This window comes from Magallana gigas, chromosome 3, assembly GCF_963853765.1.
Source record: "Magallana gigas chromosome 3, xbMagGiga1.1, whole genome shotgun sequence".
Taxonomy (NCBI): Eukaryota; Metazoa; Mollusca; class Bivalvia; order Ostreida; family Ostreidae; genus Magallana; species Magallana gigas.
Genome location: NC_088855.1, coordinates 14,169,066 through 14,190,703, shown reverse-complemented (window position 1 = coordinate 14,190,703; position 21,638 = coordinate 14,169,066). Strand labels below are relative to the sequence as shown.

Genomic DNA, 21,638 nt, shown 5'->3' with positions numbered 1-21,638 from the left:
TCAACAAATTACCGATCAGATCTTCATTGCAATTTAAGATATGACATATTATTAACTTAAGAAAATAACAGAATGTATTAATTTAAATTAGTGTCCTTTATTTCATGGATCTTTATCTAACATGGACTAAAAATGGTCATTATAACCAGTCCTTGGTGTTTATTTTACAACATGAAGAAATTATTTTTTTTTATTCGAATACGTTGCGAATATTTGTAAATACTCTTTCGCTGTTGAAATTTTCTCTTTGCTTTCTGTCATGCATTAAACAGTTTATTTTATTTTCTTTAGAAATTAAACAAAATACATGTACATTGAAGTTAATATTGCATTTAATTTTCAACATAAATAGAAGACGTTTCAGCGGTGACTCGCCATATTAGATAATATTTCCGTTACAGTTAAATAACATTTTTTTCTTGAAGTAACAAAATCAACTGCATGTACATCGCTCAAAATAGTGTATTTAATTCTTTAAACAAATACATTATTAGCATTCTTACGCCAAAACCTGCTTTTTGAAGTACTATTTCCTAAACAAATTAAAATTTCGTATCTGACCTCTACTATGATTAATTACCTTCATCCTTTGCTAACCTTCCTCTGGACCAAATATATTATCTTCTTCTTGTACAACTTAAAGACACACCGAAGGTTCAAGTTGTCAACAGGCAGACAAAATTAGAAACCAAGTCATACAGACAGCGAAAACAGTTTGTTGAAATGCCAAAAAATAACAGACACTTGTTTTTGTAATCGTAACATTTAAACGGAAAGTATGATTTTCAAGTTTAGATATGCATCGAACAAAAACTTATATAGATTATTCTATAGGTTATTAGATCCATTTTAACACAACCTTGGACTTTCGGTAGGACGTAACTATTTATTTCTTGCATCAAAACAAGTTAAAATGACGATGATTTCGAGTGAAATATGCGTGAAAATTGCGTTATGCTTTAGCCTTACAATTTAGATAAAAACCAGACTAGAGCTATAATGGCTGAGTTGCCAGCAATGAAGCAGACAGCCTACCTCGCATTGCTGTTTGACAAAACTATCCGAAGTCCAATCTCTTGTTAAAATGGTTCTAAAACAAAGCCCAACAGTGAAGACCATTAATAAGTGATAGAGTTTGTCGTGCCAGCACCGATGATGCTCCTCAGCTTACAAGATGATAGAAGACAATTTCAGTTATTACATGTATGCATGCAATGGTCAACAATATCATTATACATAATACTGTATCTCTCGGATCGCGCAGTATTTATTTTGGTATGCCCCCGGCGCCAGGACCGAGATCATATTCGAATTGTACATTTTTTTGGGTATATTTTCAGGATTATAACTGTCCTTCACAGAAATTTAGATTCTTCAAAATAATCATATTGCAGATTATAAGAAAATGTGTTGAGAATCGGTGAACCTTTTATGAAAGTACTTAAATCGCTCTTATCCCTAGATGTACATGTAAGTACATCAGTATGTCAGTACATGTATTAATATCTTGACATTCCTAAGCAGAACTAGCTTAACTGATATTTTTAACGCTTGGGTTTTTTAATAGGGTTGTGGTTTCAAGTTCTTAAGACTATTTATAACCAATCTCTGTTTTACGTTTTGACGTAATCTTTAAAAGCAGAGGGGTTTTTTAGTGGGAATTTTGTACATTTTTGAAAATAATTGTCTTAAAGTTTGTTGTACGGATTTTTTCATGTTTTTAGTAAGAAAAATCACTTATTACATTTTTTGGGCTTGTCCCATCGAAACTAACATGGAATTTATTGGAAGCCATCTCCACCAATTCATTTCCGAAAATCAGTTTTTCATAGAACTATTTATTTGCTAAACGTTGTACCCAGCTGAAATGGTATACATGTTTATACTTAGTTAATAATGATTTATTTACTTTAAAAGCAATATTATCAACCTTATATTTTTGTGATGCGCTTATTTTATAGATGTGCATCATATGTGTGTTTCTGTAAAAGTCATACATTTATTACTTGTGGTAGAAACAACATTTCTTACCATCCATTTATGTTTGAATTGAACATGTATAAATAAGACATGACAGCTTTTGTGTGGAAATGTTTTACGATACCTTTACGTGTTAGAACAGTATTTTTGCTGCATACTTGAGTTTAAATATAGAAAATGCAGATGTAATTAATGTTATCTGTACTTTATGTACATGTATAATATTATATAAATAGTGCCTGTTTGGGAGGGTAACAGTTGAAATTGACACCCCGAGAAAACCATTGTCAACCGACGCGAAGCGGAGGTTGAAAATGGATTTCGAGGGGTGTTGATTTCAACTGTTATACTCCCAAACAGGCACTATTTATTTTATTATACCGAATGTCATATTTTAAAGAAAACTAAACTGCTTTTCTATAGGAATGACTTGAATTTTTACGACCGACCGTACGCGCATCATTTCCGCGCATGTAAGAATACGTTATGTTACCCGTTGCCAAGTGTGTTGCTTACGCTGAGGGTAATAGAACGGATTATCAACTGCGTCTAAACCAATCAGATATCAGTATTTTACATGAAAGTATATTTACCTGTATATTACTTATAATAAATTAATTTTCTATTGTGCATTACTTGTTGTTATCTTTTGATATAAAGAACTCGTAAAAGTTGCAAAAACATGTAACTGGCCCTTTTGATTTATTCAATAAATTTGCTTTAAAAACTCGAATGCAACACAGCTGGAAATATGAATATGGATACAAACGTAAAAAAAAAATCAGAACATTTTCCATTTCTCTGTGAAAATTAAAACTAAGAATTCGAGAGAAAAAATTTCATTTTGAAATATATTTTATACCACCACTTACAGATATTTAAACGTCCAAAAATGCAAATTTCAGAGAAAACTGAAAAGCAAACAGTTTCATGAGAGCATGCATCTATATAACTACTTTGCTTGACTGTCAAGTGCCATCTTTTTAAATTACTTGGTGGCAGTAAATGTTAAATTTACAAGATTACATTACCATGATGCACAATTTATAAGGTCGCGTATGTCAGTAGAGTGATTGGAGTTTTTTCTGCGAACAATTGGTAATGACTGCAATTGCTCTTCTGTCAAATTAAGCTCTGTATAGTATGTCATCAGAACAGTTTAGAATTGGTTACGATCACTGCAAAATTGTTATTAATTTGGATTGGGGCAACTGCCTGCATACAACCGGTGGTTGTGAAGAATATAGAGCGAAAGCAAAATTGACATGAAAACAAAATATCATAAACTTGTGTTGCGTATCGTTTAAAACATGGAATAAATGCATAAAACTTTCAGTCATACAAGTTAATGTGCTCTACTATCAGAACAGATTCGCTAGCTTGGCTAGAAAAGATGCTACATGTATTAAAAGCGAGACAGGCTTTTATTCAGACATTAAATGAGTTTTCTTTGATTTTCATTCTCAATTTTTTTCCCGACTTTAGTCTAGCCTAAAGTTGAAAATGAAGACAAATGGCGTGGAAAAAAATTCTGAGGACAATCATCTGAACAAAATAAAAATTAAAGTAAAAAAAAAAAAGATTAGAAAAAAAGTGTGACCACAAGAGTTTTTCAGCGTCATCAGGATTTGTTTTTACCTATCAGGATTTGTTTTTACCTATGTAGAGTTTTATACACGTACGTTGTGATTGTCTGGAGCGTGATCGCAGCTTACATCTTAAGTTACCAGCCAAAAAACAAAGTGAGGTTTAATAATAAACATACTGTCTCGAATGAAAATAAAACCGAACGACTGATGTCACGATATCTCAGATCATTACTCGGGTATTCTGAATTACTATTTACATTTGCACACATCTTGTAAATTTTTATAGAGTCAGTCATGAAGTTAGAAGAAATGAATGATCTGTGGAAAGTCACGAACTGCTTATGACTACAAATTATATTTATCCGCGATCAACACGTTACAAAACGTATGAAAAAAAAACCCGTTAATTAAATTTATAAAGTAAAGACCACATCATCTATATATATTGCAACACTTGGGAGCTAGTGGAGTATATAACAGCCCCTCTGCGTGTCAGGTGCTCAGTCTAATCACCAGAAAGAGGAAACAGCCTATTAAAGCGCCTGACTGAATAGTCTCTCAAGCATCGCTTCGATTTTCGAGACCGGCCTCTTTTCAGCGCACCGGTTCACGATGTGAAGGCAATGTAACAGCAATGCAGTGGACGAGATTTGAAGTTTTGTGAAGAATGTCGATACTTTGGCATCTGCTGCCCCTTTTTTCGGCCTTCCCAGTCATCCTGACCTGCTGCTTCCCTCGACAGATCCGGTTTGACATCCTTGTCCGAGGCCACGAGAAGTACGAGGAGGGGGAGGGGATGGACTATTCCGTAAGTCATGTTCTATTTATAGAAAACAGCTCTTTTGTCTCATCAGGTTAAGCTATTTTATTTTTCCATAAACCAGCAGAGACTCGAATTTCTGCAATGATTATTTTTTGTTTGATTGCAAGATGTGCTTAATGATCATTGGGTTACCTTTTTGTTCTTTAAAATCATCTTCATCGAAGTTTTAACTTTTTTTAAGGGTGTAGAATGCTTACAGTAATTAACAGTCACAGCGCATTTTATTTACCAATTTTAGTCATTTACTTGAAGAAAAAAAACATTTGATAAGTGTGCTTTTAATTAATACGTAATGATTCGATTTATTTATAGTTTTTGGTTTTGCATACACTGGTTTCTTTTTTTTTTTCCAAACAGGAAAACAGAACATTTTTCTACGACGAAATAATGAACTGCACTTTGCTTCGAGGTACCCCATTCGGTTTCCCAATGGAAATCTTCACCAATTATTCATCGGGTATAGAATACACTGTGACGGACGAATGTGCAATGCGAGTTATTAATGGAGGATTTAACAAAATGTGCTTGCCGAGCAATGCAGTTTTACAGAGAACAGTAAGAATTCCATTGAGTGTGAAGGAAGTTTCTGTGTACAGGGCAAATGTAAGCGACTATACTGGGGTGCTACAACAGGAGTACGGAGTTATCCAAGAAAGGGACAGCTGTTACTTTCTGTGGTCTAAAACCGAAGGTATTCTTAATGACTTTGGATTAAGGGGAACCTTTTCCGAGACTCTGACATATCAGAACATTCAGACACTGTCTGAAAACGGTCCTGTATTTGAAATTCCTGGAAAATGTCACGATGTGTAAACTCGCTGTATAATGGCAAATTATTGTCATTGGCGGTGATAGCTTGCGGTCTGAACAATAGACAATTATTGGCGCCCGTGATAAAAGTGTCCTTGAAACCAATCAATACACTATATTGACCATTGCTGGGGTTCATTTCGTTGTAATATTGATGTAACATATTGATTTGTGCACAAGGAATCAAAATCAACTCATTCAAGCATATAAATCTCCCACGAGATGCAGACAGAATAACTAGTTTCAAATGCAGCACCAAAAAGCTATTCTGGTGTAATTTATCTCTAAAGCAGACGTCGTCTGCAATCTGTATTGGATCAGGCGGTTTGTCGGCTGAAAAGTGACCATAACAATTAATCGATTTTTAATGAGCATTCTTCTCGGAGGGAATAATAAGCAACGCCCGTTGGTATTGTCTTTACAAACTGGATTTATTGATAAAATAATATAACAGCCCTCCACACGACCCGTTATTGCTACACGTGAATTATCCCTGTTTTCAGTCCTTCAGATGTTATCTTTGTTTTATTGTTTTGTAAATAAATGTTATAAGTGAATTTTCTTTATATAGATGAGAGAGAGAGAGAGAGAGAGAGAGAAATATTAGAAGGAACCAAAAGGTCAAAACTTTTAAATCATGAATTTTTATTTTGTCTAATTGGCTCCGAATCTATAAAAAAAAAAGTCAATTAACCATTTGATTGCCACGTGTTCTTCTAATTATACATGTCTAATCATAATTACTGAGTATTAGATGCAGCAATGTACATTTCATTGTTATTTAATTAGGGTTAAATATGTATTCGGAACAGGAAAGGCTGAAAATAGAAATCAGGGCTTAAGTGATGTGATTCAGGAATATGCTTTTAGTACATATAAAGCTATTCAACCGTCGAAGCTTCTTATATATTTGATGTGTGTAAGTCAGATATGATAAAAGATTTGCATTGTATTTAGTCGTAAATTTTGTAAGTTACTGCGACGTATGCATATACATGTTCTGTCTGGTCAGGAAGGCATCGAATTAATGTATAAATGTATATCAGTTAGTTATTTGTTTCAAGGTGAAATTCCTTTACCGTGAAACTTTAAACTATGTCGCTGTCTATGTATTAATTCATAGATAGATTTCAAACTTTTAAAGTAAACAACTTTACAAGAGGGTGCCTGGCAAAGAAGGAATAATGAAATAATATTAACTGCCTACTAAAGACGAATATGGCCACATAAAAGATACTTTTATCTCATAATAACGAGAAAAGATCTCGTAATTACGAGAAATAAGAAGTAGAAAAAAGTTAAATAACTCGTAATTATGAGAAGAGATCTCATTATTAAGAGTTATTTATCTCGTAATTAAAGAAAAAGATCTTTTATTTATGAAAAAAGATCTTGCTTTTACGAGTTATTTTCTCAAAATTACGAGAAAATATCTCGTTATTACTAGAAAAGATCTCGTAATTACGAAAGAAGATCTCGCTTTCACGAGTAATTTTCTCAAAATTACGAGAAAATATCTCATGATTACAATAGAAAAATATTTTTTATGCAGCCCTATTTGTCTTTCATAGACTGCCGATATTTAAAATAGTTTATATATCAAAGTATAGGATTTATTGTGCGTAAGAAGTGAAGATTTTTTCCAATAAAGAGCTTAAAGTACATGTAATTAGCACCTTTCAAAATTGGAACATGCTCGCTCTTATATGTGCACACACCACGCTTCTGTGAAATACCACTCTTGTCATTATGAAAATGGCTTAACTATCGGGTAAATTGTGTCTGACGCAAAAAGAGTTAACTTTTGTATATGAACGTTGTAAATTGACGTATTTCTTTTTACACCCAATCAGCAACGAATGATTCGCGATAAGAATACATAGATCTTGTGTTTAAAGGTGTTTTATTTAATCATACATGTATCTACAAGGACAGCTAAACTTCTTTTGATAACATAAGATAGTGGACATAAGCAACGTTCATTCATTTCAATTTAGTTTGATTTAGAGCAGTTCCCAACATATAAATGTTTTAAAAACACTTATTATATGTTTCTTTATTTTTGTGCATTTGATAACAAACAATTATCAATACTCGTCTAGAAGTAAATAAGCAAGGTTTTTAGAACAGTTCGGAATAAATAGAAATGTTTTAAACACCCATGACAATTTCTTCATTTTTGTGTTTCATATAAAAAATTAAAATTTTTTTTGCTTTCGAAATCAAACAGAAAGAATTTATCTAGATGAAATAGTTCTAGGCAAAATGGTGTATGTGTCTACAGAGACTGTGCAGTTATCTCCTGCTCTGCATAAAATCTAATCTAAGGAGTTACATCTGTGAATATCTTGGGTCGGGTCATCAAAATCTAGAAAAAGTACGGGGATAGGGGTCGGTCCACCTTGTGGATAAATAATCAATTATTGAAACCGAACCCTTACAGGAAATTTACATGGATCCCTTTAGATCCCGTGACGAGTTGTTTTCTCAAAATTACGAGAAAATATATCGTTATCACAAAAAAATATTTCATAATGACGATAAAAATATCTTTTTATATTAATTATATTTTTATATTTATATTAAGATACTTTAATATATTATAGCGCAGGATTAATTGTGCGTAAGAAGTGAAGACTGTTTCCAATAATGGGCTAAAAGTGAACGTAATTAGTACATTTAAAAATTGGAAAATGTTCGCACTTCTATGTGCACACACCAAGCTTCTGTGAAATACAGCTCTTGTCATTAGGATACATGTACATGTAGTTGCTTCACTTTCGGTTAAATTGAACCTGATGCAAAAAGAGTTTTTTATATGAACGTTGTAAATTGACATATTTCTTTTTTCACCCAATCAGCAACGAATGATTCACGATAAGGATACTTATATTTTTTGCTTAAAGATGATTTAATCACATCTACGGAGACAGCTAATAAAACTTCTGTTGTAACATCAAACAGTTGACATAAGCAACGTTCATTCGATTCAATTCAGTTTAATTCAGAGCAGTTCCCAACAGATAAATATAAATATCTTAAACACACTTTTTTATGTTTCTTTATAAAATTAATAAAAAAAAAATTCTGCATTCGATAACAAACAATAATCAATACTCTTCTAGAAGTAAAAAAGCAAGGTTTTTAGAACCGTTCCGAATATATAGAAATGTTCTAAATACCCATGCATGACAATTTCTTTCTTAATTTCTGTATTTATGAAAAATCAAAATTTATTCTGCTTTCGAAATCAAACAGAAAGAATTTCTCTAGATGAAATAGTTCTAGGCAAAATGGTGTATGTGTCTACAGACACTGTGCAGTTATCTCCCGCTCTGCATAAAATCTAATCTAAGGAGTTACATCTGTAAATATCTTGGGTCGGGTCATCAAAATCTAGAGGGAGTTCGGGGATAGGGGTCGGACCACCTTGTGGATTTATAATCAATTATTGAAAACGAACCCTTACAGGAAATTTACATGGATCCCTTAAGATCCCATGACAAGTTGTTTTCTCAAAATTACGAGAAAATATCTTGTTATTACAAGAAAATTTTTCATAATTACGATAAAAAATATTTTTTATGGAATTTTCTTGTACCCCTTTAGATCCCGTTATTTAAATAAAATTCTTGGGTCCGTGCCTGCATGCTTTAGTATTAAACCCGCCACATAACTCCAAAACTCTAACCTAAAGCAAAGTGCGCAGAATGGCTTAAAGCTACATTTTTCGACATGAAACTGGGGGTCAATTCAGTTTTGAAATTTCCGAGAAAGATAGCATTTAAAGTCTGCAAACCTAATGTGGTTTCATACCTTATTCTGTTATATTTCAAGGAGAGCCAGATTCCAGATAAAATGGAACTTCAAAGTTATTAGTCTAAAATACTGCATTCAGGTTGTGTATTAATCTCAACAATCCTTCAAAGATAAAGAAAACGGCGAACATGTGGGGGAGAACATGTCAAGGCATCTTGCCTGGTGTTTGATCCAATTCAATGTATTTCTAATAGATATAATTGAATAGAATGCTTATTTCAATGAAAAAGGCAAAGTTACAACCTGTCAATATCTAATTTTTAGTGAGCCAAAAAAAAAATAATAGATCGACACACTAGGACGTCCTTTTATAGAGGACTATGCGATGTCTTACATTCTAATTTTTTCATGGTTGAGAATGCATCATTCATGTGTACAACTCCGTGTGGATGTAACAGCCCACTCGGGTATTCATGTACCTTTGGCTAGTTGTAAGAAATGAATGGACATCTTTGGACAACAAATATACTAGTTAAAACTAAGACACAAAGTACATTGTATACCTGCATCAACCGGGCTGTAGTTTCTATTCTCTGACACCTCTGCACCTGTCTTTAAGACGATTGACTTCCGTTTCATTGAAATAATCATTTCCAGATCAGTTTTTGGGTTCAAATTCCTGCAAAAATAACAAGAAGTTATATCAGTTGATACAACAGAAATAGATTGACGTGTTACACAGGCTTACCTTTTAAGGATACAAATATTCAATTGTGCTTGGAAAATGCGTCGCTTCTCAAACGATTCCTTGTTATTCCGAAATTTTCCCGTTTAACATTGCTTCATTTCCAAATGTAACCTCCCTTTTGAAATGTATGCATATCCTGCTGATACACTTAACAGTATTAAAACAAGAATTATTTGTAGTTCCTCAATCATGCATGTACATTGGACATGCATTCCCATAATTGTATTTTTTGATACACAATGTTAGATGTAACACATACAGCAATCGTGTGCAGTTAGATCTATTCATTCTTCAATGTAACAAGTTACAAACTGGAATTTCGATAAATGCACAACGCACCATAACAATCAGACTGGGATATAAGACTGTCCCTGTGGATAAGGCTGTAGAATTGGAGCCTTCCTGATGCTACTCCTCAAGTCCCATTCCGTATTCAATATATTCATTAAATGATACTCTTCCTGCAAATACTAAATTTAATAAGCAAAATATGAATCAATCTTTGGAAAAATTAGTTTGTTATTTAAAAACAAATTAAATGCACACTATATTAACTATATAATAGCTGTTTTAGAGGATGTGTCAACTGTCATTTTTACAGTTAAAATGAGTTGCATGAAGTTATTGTAGCAGGCATTGCGTTCCTTGAAGATTACTCCGATTGTATATCAAAATTGATAACCGCTGTAAATCAATTATTTTATCTCATGCATGTTTATAAACAATGCAAAATTTCCCAATCATATAAGCATTGTTTTTCTGAATAAATTTATGCCCAAATGTTGTGAATAAATCTTCATAAAAAATTAAATATTTTATGAACATTAAAACGATATTGTCCCTCATAAAGATTCACTCCTGTGTTAAGGCGATATTTATTTAGCATAGAAATCTGGAAATTGCCAGCAAATACACTTCCAATATATCTTGACAAATGAAAGCAAAAGTTAACCTTTCTCCTGAAATAAATCTTGGTCTGAACTTGAAATACGATAACATTGTATATTTACAGTTCCAGGCAAATTCTGAACCTTACCCCAAATTCTACACCTCTTCCGTCTGAGAGTTATAATTGTACGCTGGTTTTAAAAGATCAGTTTCTGGTATGTCAAAGAGGTGTTTCTTGAAAGATTGGAGACTACAAAGTTTTCAGATACCTGTAGGTCTCTGCACTTCTCGTTCTCCCTCCTGTGAATAATTGTAACTGTTATACAAATTTTCATTTAATGTTTGCTAATAAACATTCGCCCATCATAGGTCTAAATTGCTTGTAATAGATCTGAGAATGTCTGATCTTCAATGCACCATAATCTTGAAGTTGTTTGTTTGTTTTTTTGGTAATTATTCAATGTTCGGAATTCAACAAATTTCAAGTTCACTTTTTCAAAATGTTGTTTGAGGGGTCTTAAGGCTGTATGGGTTATCTGTCGATATTAATGTGGAATAAGGTACAGTATAATTCAAATATTTTTATCGTTTTAGAATTTTCAAATTTTGCAACATTTAACCAAAATATACGTTTTAAAAATCTTTGGAAAGGTAAACAGTTTAAAATCCACAATGGGATTTCAACTCGTGACTAGCAAATTCATAGTGAACCCTCTAACCTTATGCAGATTGATAGTTAGGTAACAATTTTGAAAAAGAAGTTATAGCTATTTTTAAAATTAACATTGACCTTATTGTTCGTGTCACATACCACCTGAAATAGATAGTTAACTTTGCACTCGGACGATTTCGGCTTTATGAAAATGACAGTGAAAGCTAAAGGATGTCCGATGCATGGCGAATTTACCATACTGTGGAAATAACTACAGCATGTGACACCTGAGGTCTGACATCATTCTATGATTTTCCTTGTTCTCAAATACCTGTCTAGTTGATTGGTAAAAGATATTTTCCAGGAAGAGTAAAGATCAAAAGTATAAATTTAAAAACAAAAGCATTTTCATTTCACACGTTATTTATCATACGCATTTCAATCAATTCAAACGTTGGTCAATTAACAAGTAAATTTTATTTAATTGCATCAATTCTCTTGAACACTATTATTTTGAAGCTTTTTTTTAGTTCAAAAATGCGTCTGCGACTTACAACAGCATCATTATGAACAGCGTGTTTTGATTGACACTTGGTTTTGTTTTACTTTGTGAATGGAAATATACCACAACAGAGGTAAGTCAGAATTTCATTTGGAGATTAAGAACATGCATAGTTATTGGCATATTTTAAAATTATTATTAATTTTTTGTGTTTTTAATAATATTTTGATAAAATTGATAATAAATGAAGCAAGCCATCCACTTAAAAATTTTCTTCATTATGATATTATGACCAAGTAACTCCAAAAAACACAAAATAAAATACTGCACAGTTAACTTATTATATCAGTTAAAATAAAATAGCCTACCCTCAATAATTTTTTTCCTTTCTTGACCGACTGATAAAAGTCTGCGATAAAAGTTTTTAAAAACCATGATAACTTAATTAACTTTTGATACATTTTATTTTGTTACGGTTGCATTTGTTTTGTTATTCCATTTTTATCTTATTTTCTCACCACTGGCGATGAATAGTTATTTAGATCCCATCTAGTTTCTTTAAATAACAAATATGCAGGCCATTGAGAATTGACATTGAATTTGCAATACATATTTTCAATTCATAAATGACTCTCTTAAGTATAGATAGGGTTTTACTACAACAAGAAGTTACTTCCCTTTAGCGTCTAGTTTGGGGGTACTATATATCAAGATATCTTCATTATTAAACCAGTTTCAAATTTTCATGTTGAGGATTTTGATATTGACATCACTATGTCATGACTAATATACATTTCTTAAAGCCTCTTTTAATTCGTTATTGTGATATAGTTTTCCTGCATATTTCTTTTAATCTCGTTGAAATTGGTTGAAACATATACAATTTCAGTAAGATGGCTGTTGAGAATATGTCTAGGTCAGTATACGAGGCGATGTGTGAAGAGATCGGGACACCACAACTTGTGAAATACCTAAGAGATAGAATAGAAATTTTGGAGCTGGTGTGGAATAAGGTAGTAAAGATTGAACAACTTAAAATCATGATGAGTGGAAGTGTACGAGAGGGATTCCGATACAAACATTGCGCATCAGATGTAGACCAGATGATTTGGCAAACTAACCAACGAGTGATCTGGGATCTTTTTCAGTCCCAGTTGTACGACATCTACGAAGACGGCCTTATTCTTTGTGACAACTCAGAAAGTCGACCAGGTTACACTTTACTTCGGTTGCCAGTTGAACGTGCTAGCCCTGAAGCGCTGTCTGTTTGTATAAGGATGAAAAGGGGGCTCTACATATCCAGTTCAAAATACAGAGAGATCATGCTTTCATCATATTTATTTGGTTCTACAATCCATGGACCATGTTGCAGTGGAACAATTTTGAACGTTAAATTCGATAATGCAATCTGTTTTGCTAGCGACTTTTGGCCTCCATCTGCTTTTTCATGGATAGACAGATGTAACTCATGGCCCCCATCCGATGTTGTCAACGACATCGTCGAAAATGGATGTCACTTTGTAGCTATAGGAAACAAACAAGGCAACTTTACAGACAATGAATGGAGAATTTCTTTCTCACAAGCTGAATACAAACTTGTGTACTCAATGAATCATTTACAATTTCTAACCTATGGTTTGCTGAAAATTGTCCTAAAGGAAATAATTAATAAAGGATTAAAGGATGAAGATAAACTTTTGTGTTCCTACCACATAAAAACAGTTATTTTCTGGGCAATTCAACAAAACGCACTCCATTGGTGCCCTCAAAATCTCCTTGCAAATTTTTGGCTTTGCTTCAAACTCCTTCTCAAATGGGTCTACGATGCGCCTGTCCAAACTTTTTTATACCACAAAATAACATGTTTTTAAACAATATCCATGGCGAAGCACAACAGTCATTATTTGCGCAACTGTATGAACTGTACGAGAAGGGTGTATCGTTGCTGCTACAAAGTTCCTCCATCAGACCCTATATGGTTGATGTCCTTTGTAATCCCAGGCTTACGGTTTTTACTGATGAAGACATCCTCATTTCTGAGGCTGAGTTAGATGAAGAATATTTTTCGATCGTAATCCAAATTTTTGATGAACTTTCGTCGTCAGACATTCGGCAATGCATGAATGCCCTGAATAAAGATCAGTTGACTGGTTCATCCATGAGCCATTATCAAGTTGTCATGGTACAGAAATGTTTAGTGTCAGTTTTTCAGTATGTGGCTTTTGTATTACATAACACGTACTCTATACAACGAGCAAACAAAAAGATGTATACAGCTTACAAAATGTTTTGTCACATACTGAAATTGGCAGACAAAATGGGTTACATGTATGTGTACTTGCCATGAATTATTACATAAAAAATCGATGAATATATTCAAGTATAGTTACGAAATAAATGTGTAAGAATAAACCAATTGACTCTAATTTCACATCAGATATTGATCTAAATTCTCCAAAAGCCTGCATTTCTTCAAATTATATGAACTTTTACACGTTATCCCAGGTTACCGATTTTGTCACTTTTCACAACATTTAACAAAGATACACATACATTTCAAAGACGTTCGATTAAAGTGAGATGTAAGGCAAAAATCTTACATTTTAAATTTGAATTGTAATCCATTTTCATCCGGACAAGAACCTAAATATGACCCTAAATATGACTGGTTTTTTTAATTTAGAAATATTAATGCAAAATCTTCGTGGTCTTTTATTCTTAGTTGCGTTCTTCAACTTGACAATTGTACTTGTTGTGTATGTTTATGAATGATAAAGCAAAATTGAAATTTTATCCTGAGAAATCTTACGATGGAGTAAAAGAATAAACAATGGTGTTGGTTCAATTACTGTAAAGTTTATGTTCTTACGCCTTTCTTTGAGATGACTGATGTCTTTTTTCATTTTTATGCTCATTTCGAGGTGAGTCGTTGGGTCCTTACTAAAAAGTAGGAAGTTAAATCAAATGTTTCAACAGATGTTGTCTGTAGTGTTACATAAAATAACCTTTTCAGGATACAAGTATTATGTCGGATATGGAATTGGCAGGTCGTGTAATTCAATTCCTTGTTATCCCGGAATTACCATTAAACCTTGATATGATTATCAGGAATCATGCTTTCTATTCTAACTGTATGCTGATCCTGTTAGCACATCATGTAATATACAGTAAAACTTCGGTATCTCAAACACTGATATTTGGAATTCAATGGATATGAAAACATATTGTTCCTTTATCTTTACTTTGCTTAGTTATGACATAATATTATCATATAGAATTTTATGATACAAAATATAAATACATATAAATCTAAGGTAAATTGCTTATAATAGATCCTTCTTTATTTAAAGGGCTAAAAATATCTTATCTCCAATGTGTACGTATTGTGCAATATTTTAGCACGGAATAAAAATGTAGAAAATAAAACTTTTGTCGAAATCTACAATATTCGAAAATTTGGCATTAACCAAATGCTGTGTGGATTGGTCACAAATATAATTAAAATAATAATTTTTCAATTTTTGATTTAAAACAAGTATGTCATAAACATGAAAACCCTAATATCACCGCGTTAATCTGTTTATTAGTTTAAAAGTTCGGGTTATTAAAAGGTTTAAATTTTTCCTTGTCGGTGCTAATTTGTCAGTGCTAACTTTTTTTGTTTTCCTCAGTTGATGTAAAATACAAAAACAGAGGTAAGCCCGATTTTATTCAAAGAAGGAAAAAAGAAAGGAATCCGATGTTGATTATTTTATTTTTAAACAGGTAACTAACCGGTGCAAAAACTAAAGACCGATAAATAAATACTTGAAACAAACTATGCTACAGCAAAAACTGTCAATAAGAGTACATATGCTTTATTAAAGTATAGTGATATGCATGTAAACGATATATATATATATATATATATATATATATATATATATATATATATATATATATATATATATATATATATATATATATACATACATACATACATTTATCTCATACGTGTGGTGTATATTACCCGTGTGATAAACCTTTGCAATATCAAACGGGTGATGCTATATCAAATACTTCCGGTCCGAACTATTTTTGACACAGCCCCTCGCTTCAACGCTTCAGTGACCTATATGTTTTTACAAAGATCTAGTACTTTCAACATAACTATATTTACTACAAAAATTGATATAAAAGGGATTTTGTCAAAGATTTAAATTACAAATATGAAGGAAAACACATAACTGCGTCGCATAGGCGTCGGAAATGGGGGGGGGGGGGGGGGGGCTTATACATAACCGTAACCACAATTTTGAAAGTTATACACAACCGTAACCACAGATTTTTGATGAGTTTAGCCCCCTTCCAACTTTCAATTTGCTTTGTGATTTTTATAAAACTGCAAACTACGTTAACTATCAAGGAGTCCATCCTGACGACGCGACGAAAACAGAGCGCTCTGGTTGTGTTTATATACAAGAACTTACCGAAATAATGTTTCATAAGAAGTTTATTCCACCACCAGTAAGCATCTTTATTCACTTTAATTTCGAATCATAAGGCTAGTGTCTGTTTTATAGAACATCAACAACTGTTCCTCGTTCGAGTCAATTCAAACTAACGAGCATTCGCAACTTCGTGTAACGTTATGTCAACAAACTTGATTATTCAAGTCTTCTCTTCGGAATTTCCATTTAATCAAGTGAATAAGCTCCAAGAAAAATTATTTAGAGCTAAAAAATTATTTTAAGGTTTATTTCAGTGAAACTTTACATTTAAACGGTTAGATTTATCTCAGGAATGACGTACTAAATTGTATTGCGCAAGGTCACAATAGCCGCATAACACAACGTTGCATCATCGTTTTTAATCTTTGAAAAAAAAAAAACAATTCGGGTCACATAAGGGACTGTCTCAAAAGCTTCATAATATAAATCAAATTGTATGAGATAAATAGAACATCTATGATTGTGTGATTTTATATTTGCTTTATCCAACTCGTTGAAATGGTTATATTCGCTCGGCAAGCCTCGCGAATATATACACCATTTCAACTCGTTGGATAAAGCAAATATAAAATCACACAATATAGATATCCTCTATATATACATACATACATACATACATACATATATATATATATATATATATATATATATATATATATATATATATATATATATATATAGTTAAATCCAAAAAATATCGCAGTGTCCGGTTTTATATATAGAAAATTTGAAAAACGAAAGACAACACAGAGTAAAACGTTAGCGCTTTCATTCAATCTTCAGACGTTTTTTTGAAGAAAAAAAACGTCTGAAGATTGAATGAAAACGCTAACGTTTTACTCTGTGTTGTCCTTTATTTTTCAAATTTTCTATATATATATATATATATATATATATATATATATATATATATATATATATATATATATATATATATATATATATATATATATATACATGCATAGCCTTTATAAAACACGTATTATAATAAGCAAAGCTGTTGTAAACTCTAAGCAGTTCTAAAAAATCAAAATCCCACTTCGGATTTCTTCTAGAACATCAAACAAAAGGATGCCCATGGTGTCTGGTTGGTTGCATTGTTTGGGGGGTAGAAACACTGAGTTGTCCGTGATTTTAAACGAGTAGTTCATGTACACTCTTGTTTCAAATATCTGGTATCCGTTTTTGTCCTTTCCGATCGAGACCATTCCTTCCACAGTGCAATCATCGCCCTTCATAGGAGTGGCCATGAGGTTTACATCGAAAGACAAGTTTCCCTGAGTCATGTTGACGTAATAATTATCGACCGTCATGTTGTCATAGCTATTGCCGAGCACCGCTGACCCTACGAAAACGGCCTTTGTCGGCACACAAATCTCTTGAAACGGCATATTCAGATCTGTGACGTTGCACACATTTTCGTTGGTGATGACGTAACGCTTTTTGGCAGAATAATCGGAAATTATGCGCAGCTTCTGCCCGATTCTGTTCGTGCTGACAATGGCAATCTTCTCCTCATCCGCGTCATAATATAACTGGATCTCCTTCTATAAATACATTAATTTTTCTTTTTTTATTTGATTAAATTAAGAAACCAATTAAGAAATCAATCCACCGCTACATATTATTATGCATTACATAACATGTGTACGTAATTTTACTTTTAATAATATACCTGATAATTCGTCTTCCCTTGTGCAATTAACCCGTATCCCATAGCCGTTACCTCGACCTCACTCGGGAAACAGCATGACTTGGTATAGGAAATACTTATCAAAATAAGTGCCATAAACTGCAGTAAATGCATGTTGATACGTAATGTTTGGACAACTCTTCTGCAACAAACAGGAGATCGTCACTTTCTGTTTGGGATAGATATAGTAAGCAATGGAGTATCGTGTGCATACTTACTTTCCTGCTAAGCAATACTCTTTCCTGAAACTCTCCCTTATTTTTACTAAGCTCTATCGCGAGACAACAATAATTTCTTTCATGAGAACAATTGGAGCTTAGATGAAACAGGATGAACAGTCGGTTATCAACTATCTGTCGTAACTCTTTTCACTTGTTTCTAATTTTAATTAGATAAATATGAGAAATATCACAAAATTTGATATTATATATGATGCTAAGGTGAAGAATATCAATAAAGTACTCGGTCAATGTCATGGCTTTACTCATGGTTAATAATAAAATAGTTGAAATGAACGTGCCCTTCATCGTTCAATAAGTATTTCAATGATTATATAGTTTGCATAAAAAGTAATGACTTTTAAAACTGTTTATTACATATCACGGTAATAAGCTTCTATCAACTCCATATTCCGAGGTTCAAGCTATATTCAGAATGAAAGAAATTCAACGCACATCCAGAAATTCGACAGAAAATGAAAGAAATGTTAAAACACAGTGTTGGGAAATTGAAAAATAAAACCCATCTAACAATTCATTTCAGCGATGTCTTTTTTAATGCACTAAAAGAGGTTATAAACTGGAAACATTATACAGAAACGATCTTGTGTGTGCATGCTAAATTTTCTAGAAAGGTGAACTTGTATGAGTTGATTATTGTGCTTTTTTTCTTTTTGTTCCATCTGCGTTTAAAACAGATAGCAAGTTTTTTCCTGTGCACATTCAAAAATCAAAATAAATAAAACTTTCAAATCAATAAATTAACACTGTAGAAGTTTTATTGTTATTATATTGATTAAATTTCTCTGGTACCTATTGACATTTCCCAGAAATAATTCATTAGGCAACTCAATTTTCGCGGTATTCGTTGATAGCTCTCCCTCACGAATTTACGTCCTCGATGAAAACAGTTTTGGAGATGGTTAGTTTTCTTACTGAATTTTAAAACTGACACATCTACGAAATTACATCCCCACGAATAAACAAAAAACCCACAGTCCACAAAAATTGGCCACCACTAATTTAAATGATTTCACAGTATCAGCAAATGTAAATATCTAAAATCTACTAAAATTTTAACCTCAATCAAAATCCAGATGGCGTCAATCAAACCGCTAGGTGCCGCTTAAGTCGGCGTTGGAAGGATTTGCAAGGTCCATCATGGTGGACAGCGGTCGGCTAAGCATTGGGTGGTTGGTGGATATCCCAGCACAGCACGGACTTATGGCGGAACTGATAGAGAGCCACCGACTGACGGGCTAAACTCAGATATTAGATCTTGAGACCATCCAAAAATCGTTCACGGATCCCAGTTGATTAGCCATCGCGGGAAAGACACGCTTATTGAAATATTGGGTCTAAAATTAAACTGTATATATCCTGCAAGATACGCTTAACGGGTCTGTAAATGCATTGCACTTTGACAACATAGTGGAAAATATTTACTGCATTTATATAAAGTCAAATGTGCATGCCTGATTTACCAATTTCGCTTTTAATCAACGTCGGCTCAATGCTTGTCAATAAACATCAAAAATATTTTAACAGTTTGCCGGTATATCAAGAGTAAAAATAGTATTTATTAAAGTTAATTTTTTGTACCAAAAAATGATTGCATAATTTTTTATCGATAGCAAACTAAATAAAGACATATGCGGTAAATAAATAAATGTATTCTCTAATTTTAAACAATTTGCTATACATAAAGTACCATAGAAATATCTTAAAAATAAGATAACGTGTAAGTTCTCTTTATCTATTATTAAATATGAATAAGTAATATAATCAACAATGATGTTGTTAGGAGAATACTTTCATTGTTTGCCCCGTTGCATTGTTTGGGAGGTTGAAACACAGACATGTCCGTGATTTCAAACGTGTGGTTTATGTACTTGTCAGTGTGACATTTTGAAATTTATTAACACTTTTCACTACAAAGCAGACCCCTTCCTTTATAGATGGTCATTAGGTTGATATCAATAAACGAATTTCCGTGGCTTATGTTGACGTAGTAATTGTTGACCGTCAAATTGTTATTGTCAAGCACCGTTGAGCCAATAAAAACTGCAGATGGTGGCATACAACTCTTTTGGATCGACTCGTACAGATCTGTGACGTCACACACGTTTTCGTCTGTGATGATGTAACGCTTTTTGGTGGCTCTATCGTAAATTTTGCGCTCAGTCTGTCCCCATTCATTTGTTCTGACTTCAGCAGCCTTCCCTATTTCTGCGCTAAAGTAAATCTTTTCCTGAAAATATTTCGTACAACATCTTAATTTTTCTAGTGAAACTGCAACTATAATTGCATAACCGACAAATTACCGATATACGTGCTTTTGTACATGCGTTATCGTGGTACATTTTTACCTGATTAGTTGAATTCTCCTCGGCAATGATCGTGTTGTTTTTCGTCACCTCGAACACACTCGGGAAGCAGCACGACTGGATGTATTCAAAACTGATCGAAACAAGTGCTATAAGTTGAAGCAAACGCATCTTGATAAAAAAAAAAATGAATCCAAAGACACGTCCTCTACAGCTACCAGGCGTTGATCCGTTTATGGTAGATATAGTGAATGTTCTTTGTTTGGTTCCAGCTAACCAAAACTCCTTCCTGAATGTATCCCCCTTTTTCTCAAAATTTATTGCCAAACAATACTTCCATTTATTAAGGACAAGTGGAATTTGATGAAACACGAGTCAGACGACCTATTGTAATTTGTTTTTGTCCGTAATCGTGCGTCGTGTGTTAACAATTGAACGTTTGTAACTTTTTCTTAAAAACTGCAGCTAATTAAATTTAAATTTACATGTAGTATGATGCATTTTGGGGGTAAGGAGAACATCAATTGTAACTTTCGTTGCTAATGCCCAATAGGGGCTCAGGGACAAGGCAAAAATGGTCAAATTTAACCATTTAAAAAACAAATTCTTCTCTTTTCCCACAAATCTGTAAAAATCGAACTCATAATAATAATGTAAACCAGAAACCTTCTACTATACGTGTTTATTTCGTATCACAGGGTGTAAGGGTTTGACTCTAGGGCAGTATTAAAATGGTCATGTGGAGTAAATGTATATAATGTTGAACAATCTTCTTTTCTTCTCCCACGCATCTGTAAGGAAAACTTAAATATTAAATTTAGACATGGACACCCTCTACAAAATTGTTTCCCCACTTGGTAAGGGTCATGACTTTATAAGGCGGGCCAAAATGGTCATTTAGTGTTAATGCGTTTAATGTTAAAAAATCGTCCCCCTTTCTTCTGCTAATACTGAATAGAAACTGATTGCATAATTATTATTGAAAAACAATAATTTAATAAATACCTCTACCAAATTGTTAATTCATGTCTCTCATGGTACATGTATGGGGATCTAGGAAGTGGCCAAAACAGCCAACTAGAAAATACAGATAATGCTTAAAATTATTCTTCTTTACTCTTACTAGCTATTTAAAATTTATGTCCGTTGGGGTAGAGGT

General features: G+C 33.0%; 2 protein-coding genes across 2 annotated transcripts; one reads left to right on the top strand and one right to left on the bottom strand.

Moving 5' to 3' along the window:
• The first annotated feature begins 11,576 nt into the window (after positions 1–11,576).
• LOC105328011 (uncharacterized) lies at positions 11,577–14,067 on the top strand. The gene is made up of 2 exons (XM_011428727.4): positions 11,577–11,884; positions 12,641–14,067. The coding sequence occupies exon 2, from the start codon at positions 12,645–12,647 to the stop codon at positions 13,620–13,622; it is 978 nt and encodes a 325-aa protein (XP_011427029.4). The 5' UTR covers positions 11,577–11,884; positions 12,641–12,644; the 3' UTR covers positions 13,623–14,067.
• A 3,135-nt stretch (positions 14,068–17,202) lies between these two features.
• Positions 17,203–20,650, bottom strand: LOC105326489 (uncharacterized). The gene is made up of 4 exons (XM_066077722.1): positions 20,522–20,650; positions 20,258–20,403; positions 17,917–18,097; positions 17,203–17,788 (listed from the first exon to the last, which is right to left on the bottom strand). The coding sequence occupies exons 1-4, from the start codon at positions 20,648–20,650 to the stop codon at positions 17,261–17,263; spliced, it is 984 nt and encodes a 327-aa protein (XP_065933794.1). The 3' UTR covers positions 17,203–17,260.
• Positions 20,651–21,638: the final 988 nt, after the last annotated feature.

Excerpts from the sequence above, each read along its gene's own strand:
- LOC105326489 (XM_066077722.1), bottom strand. The coding sequence starts at position 20,650 with ATGCGTTTGCTTCAACTTATAGCACTTGTTTCGATCAGTTTTGAATAC. Across the intron at positions 18,098-20,257 it reads GTGTGTGACGTCACAGATCT|ACGATCTCCTGTTTGTTGCA; the intron begins GTACGAGTCGAT and ends AAACAGAAAGTG. Across the intron at positions 17,789-17,916 it reads AAGGGAAGACGAATTATCAG|AAGGAGATCCAGTTATATTA; the intron begins GTATATTATTAA and ends ATGTATTTATAG.
- LOC105328011 (XM_011428727.4), top strand. The coding sequence starts at position 12,645 with ATGGCTGTTGAGAATATGTCTAGGTCAGTATACGAGGCGATGTGTGAA.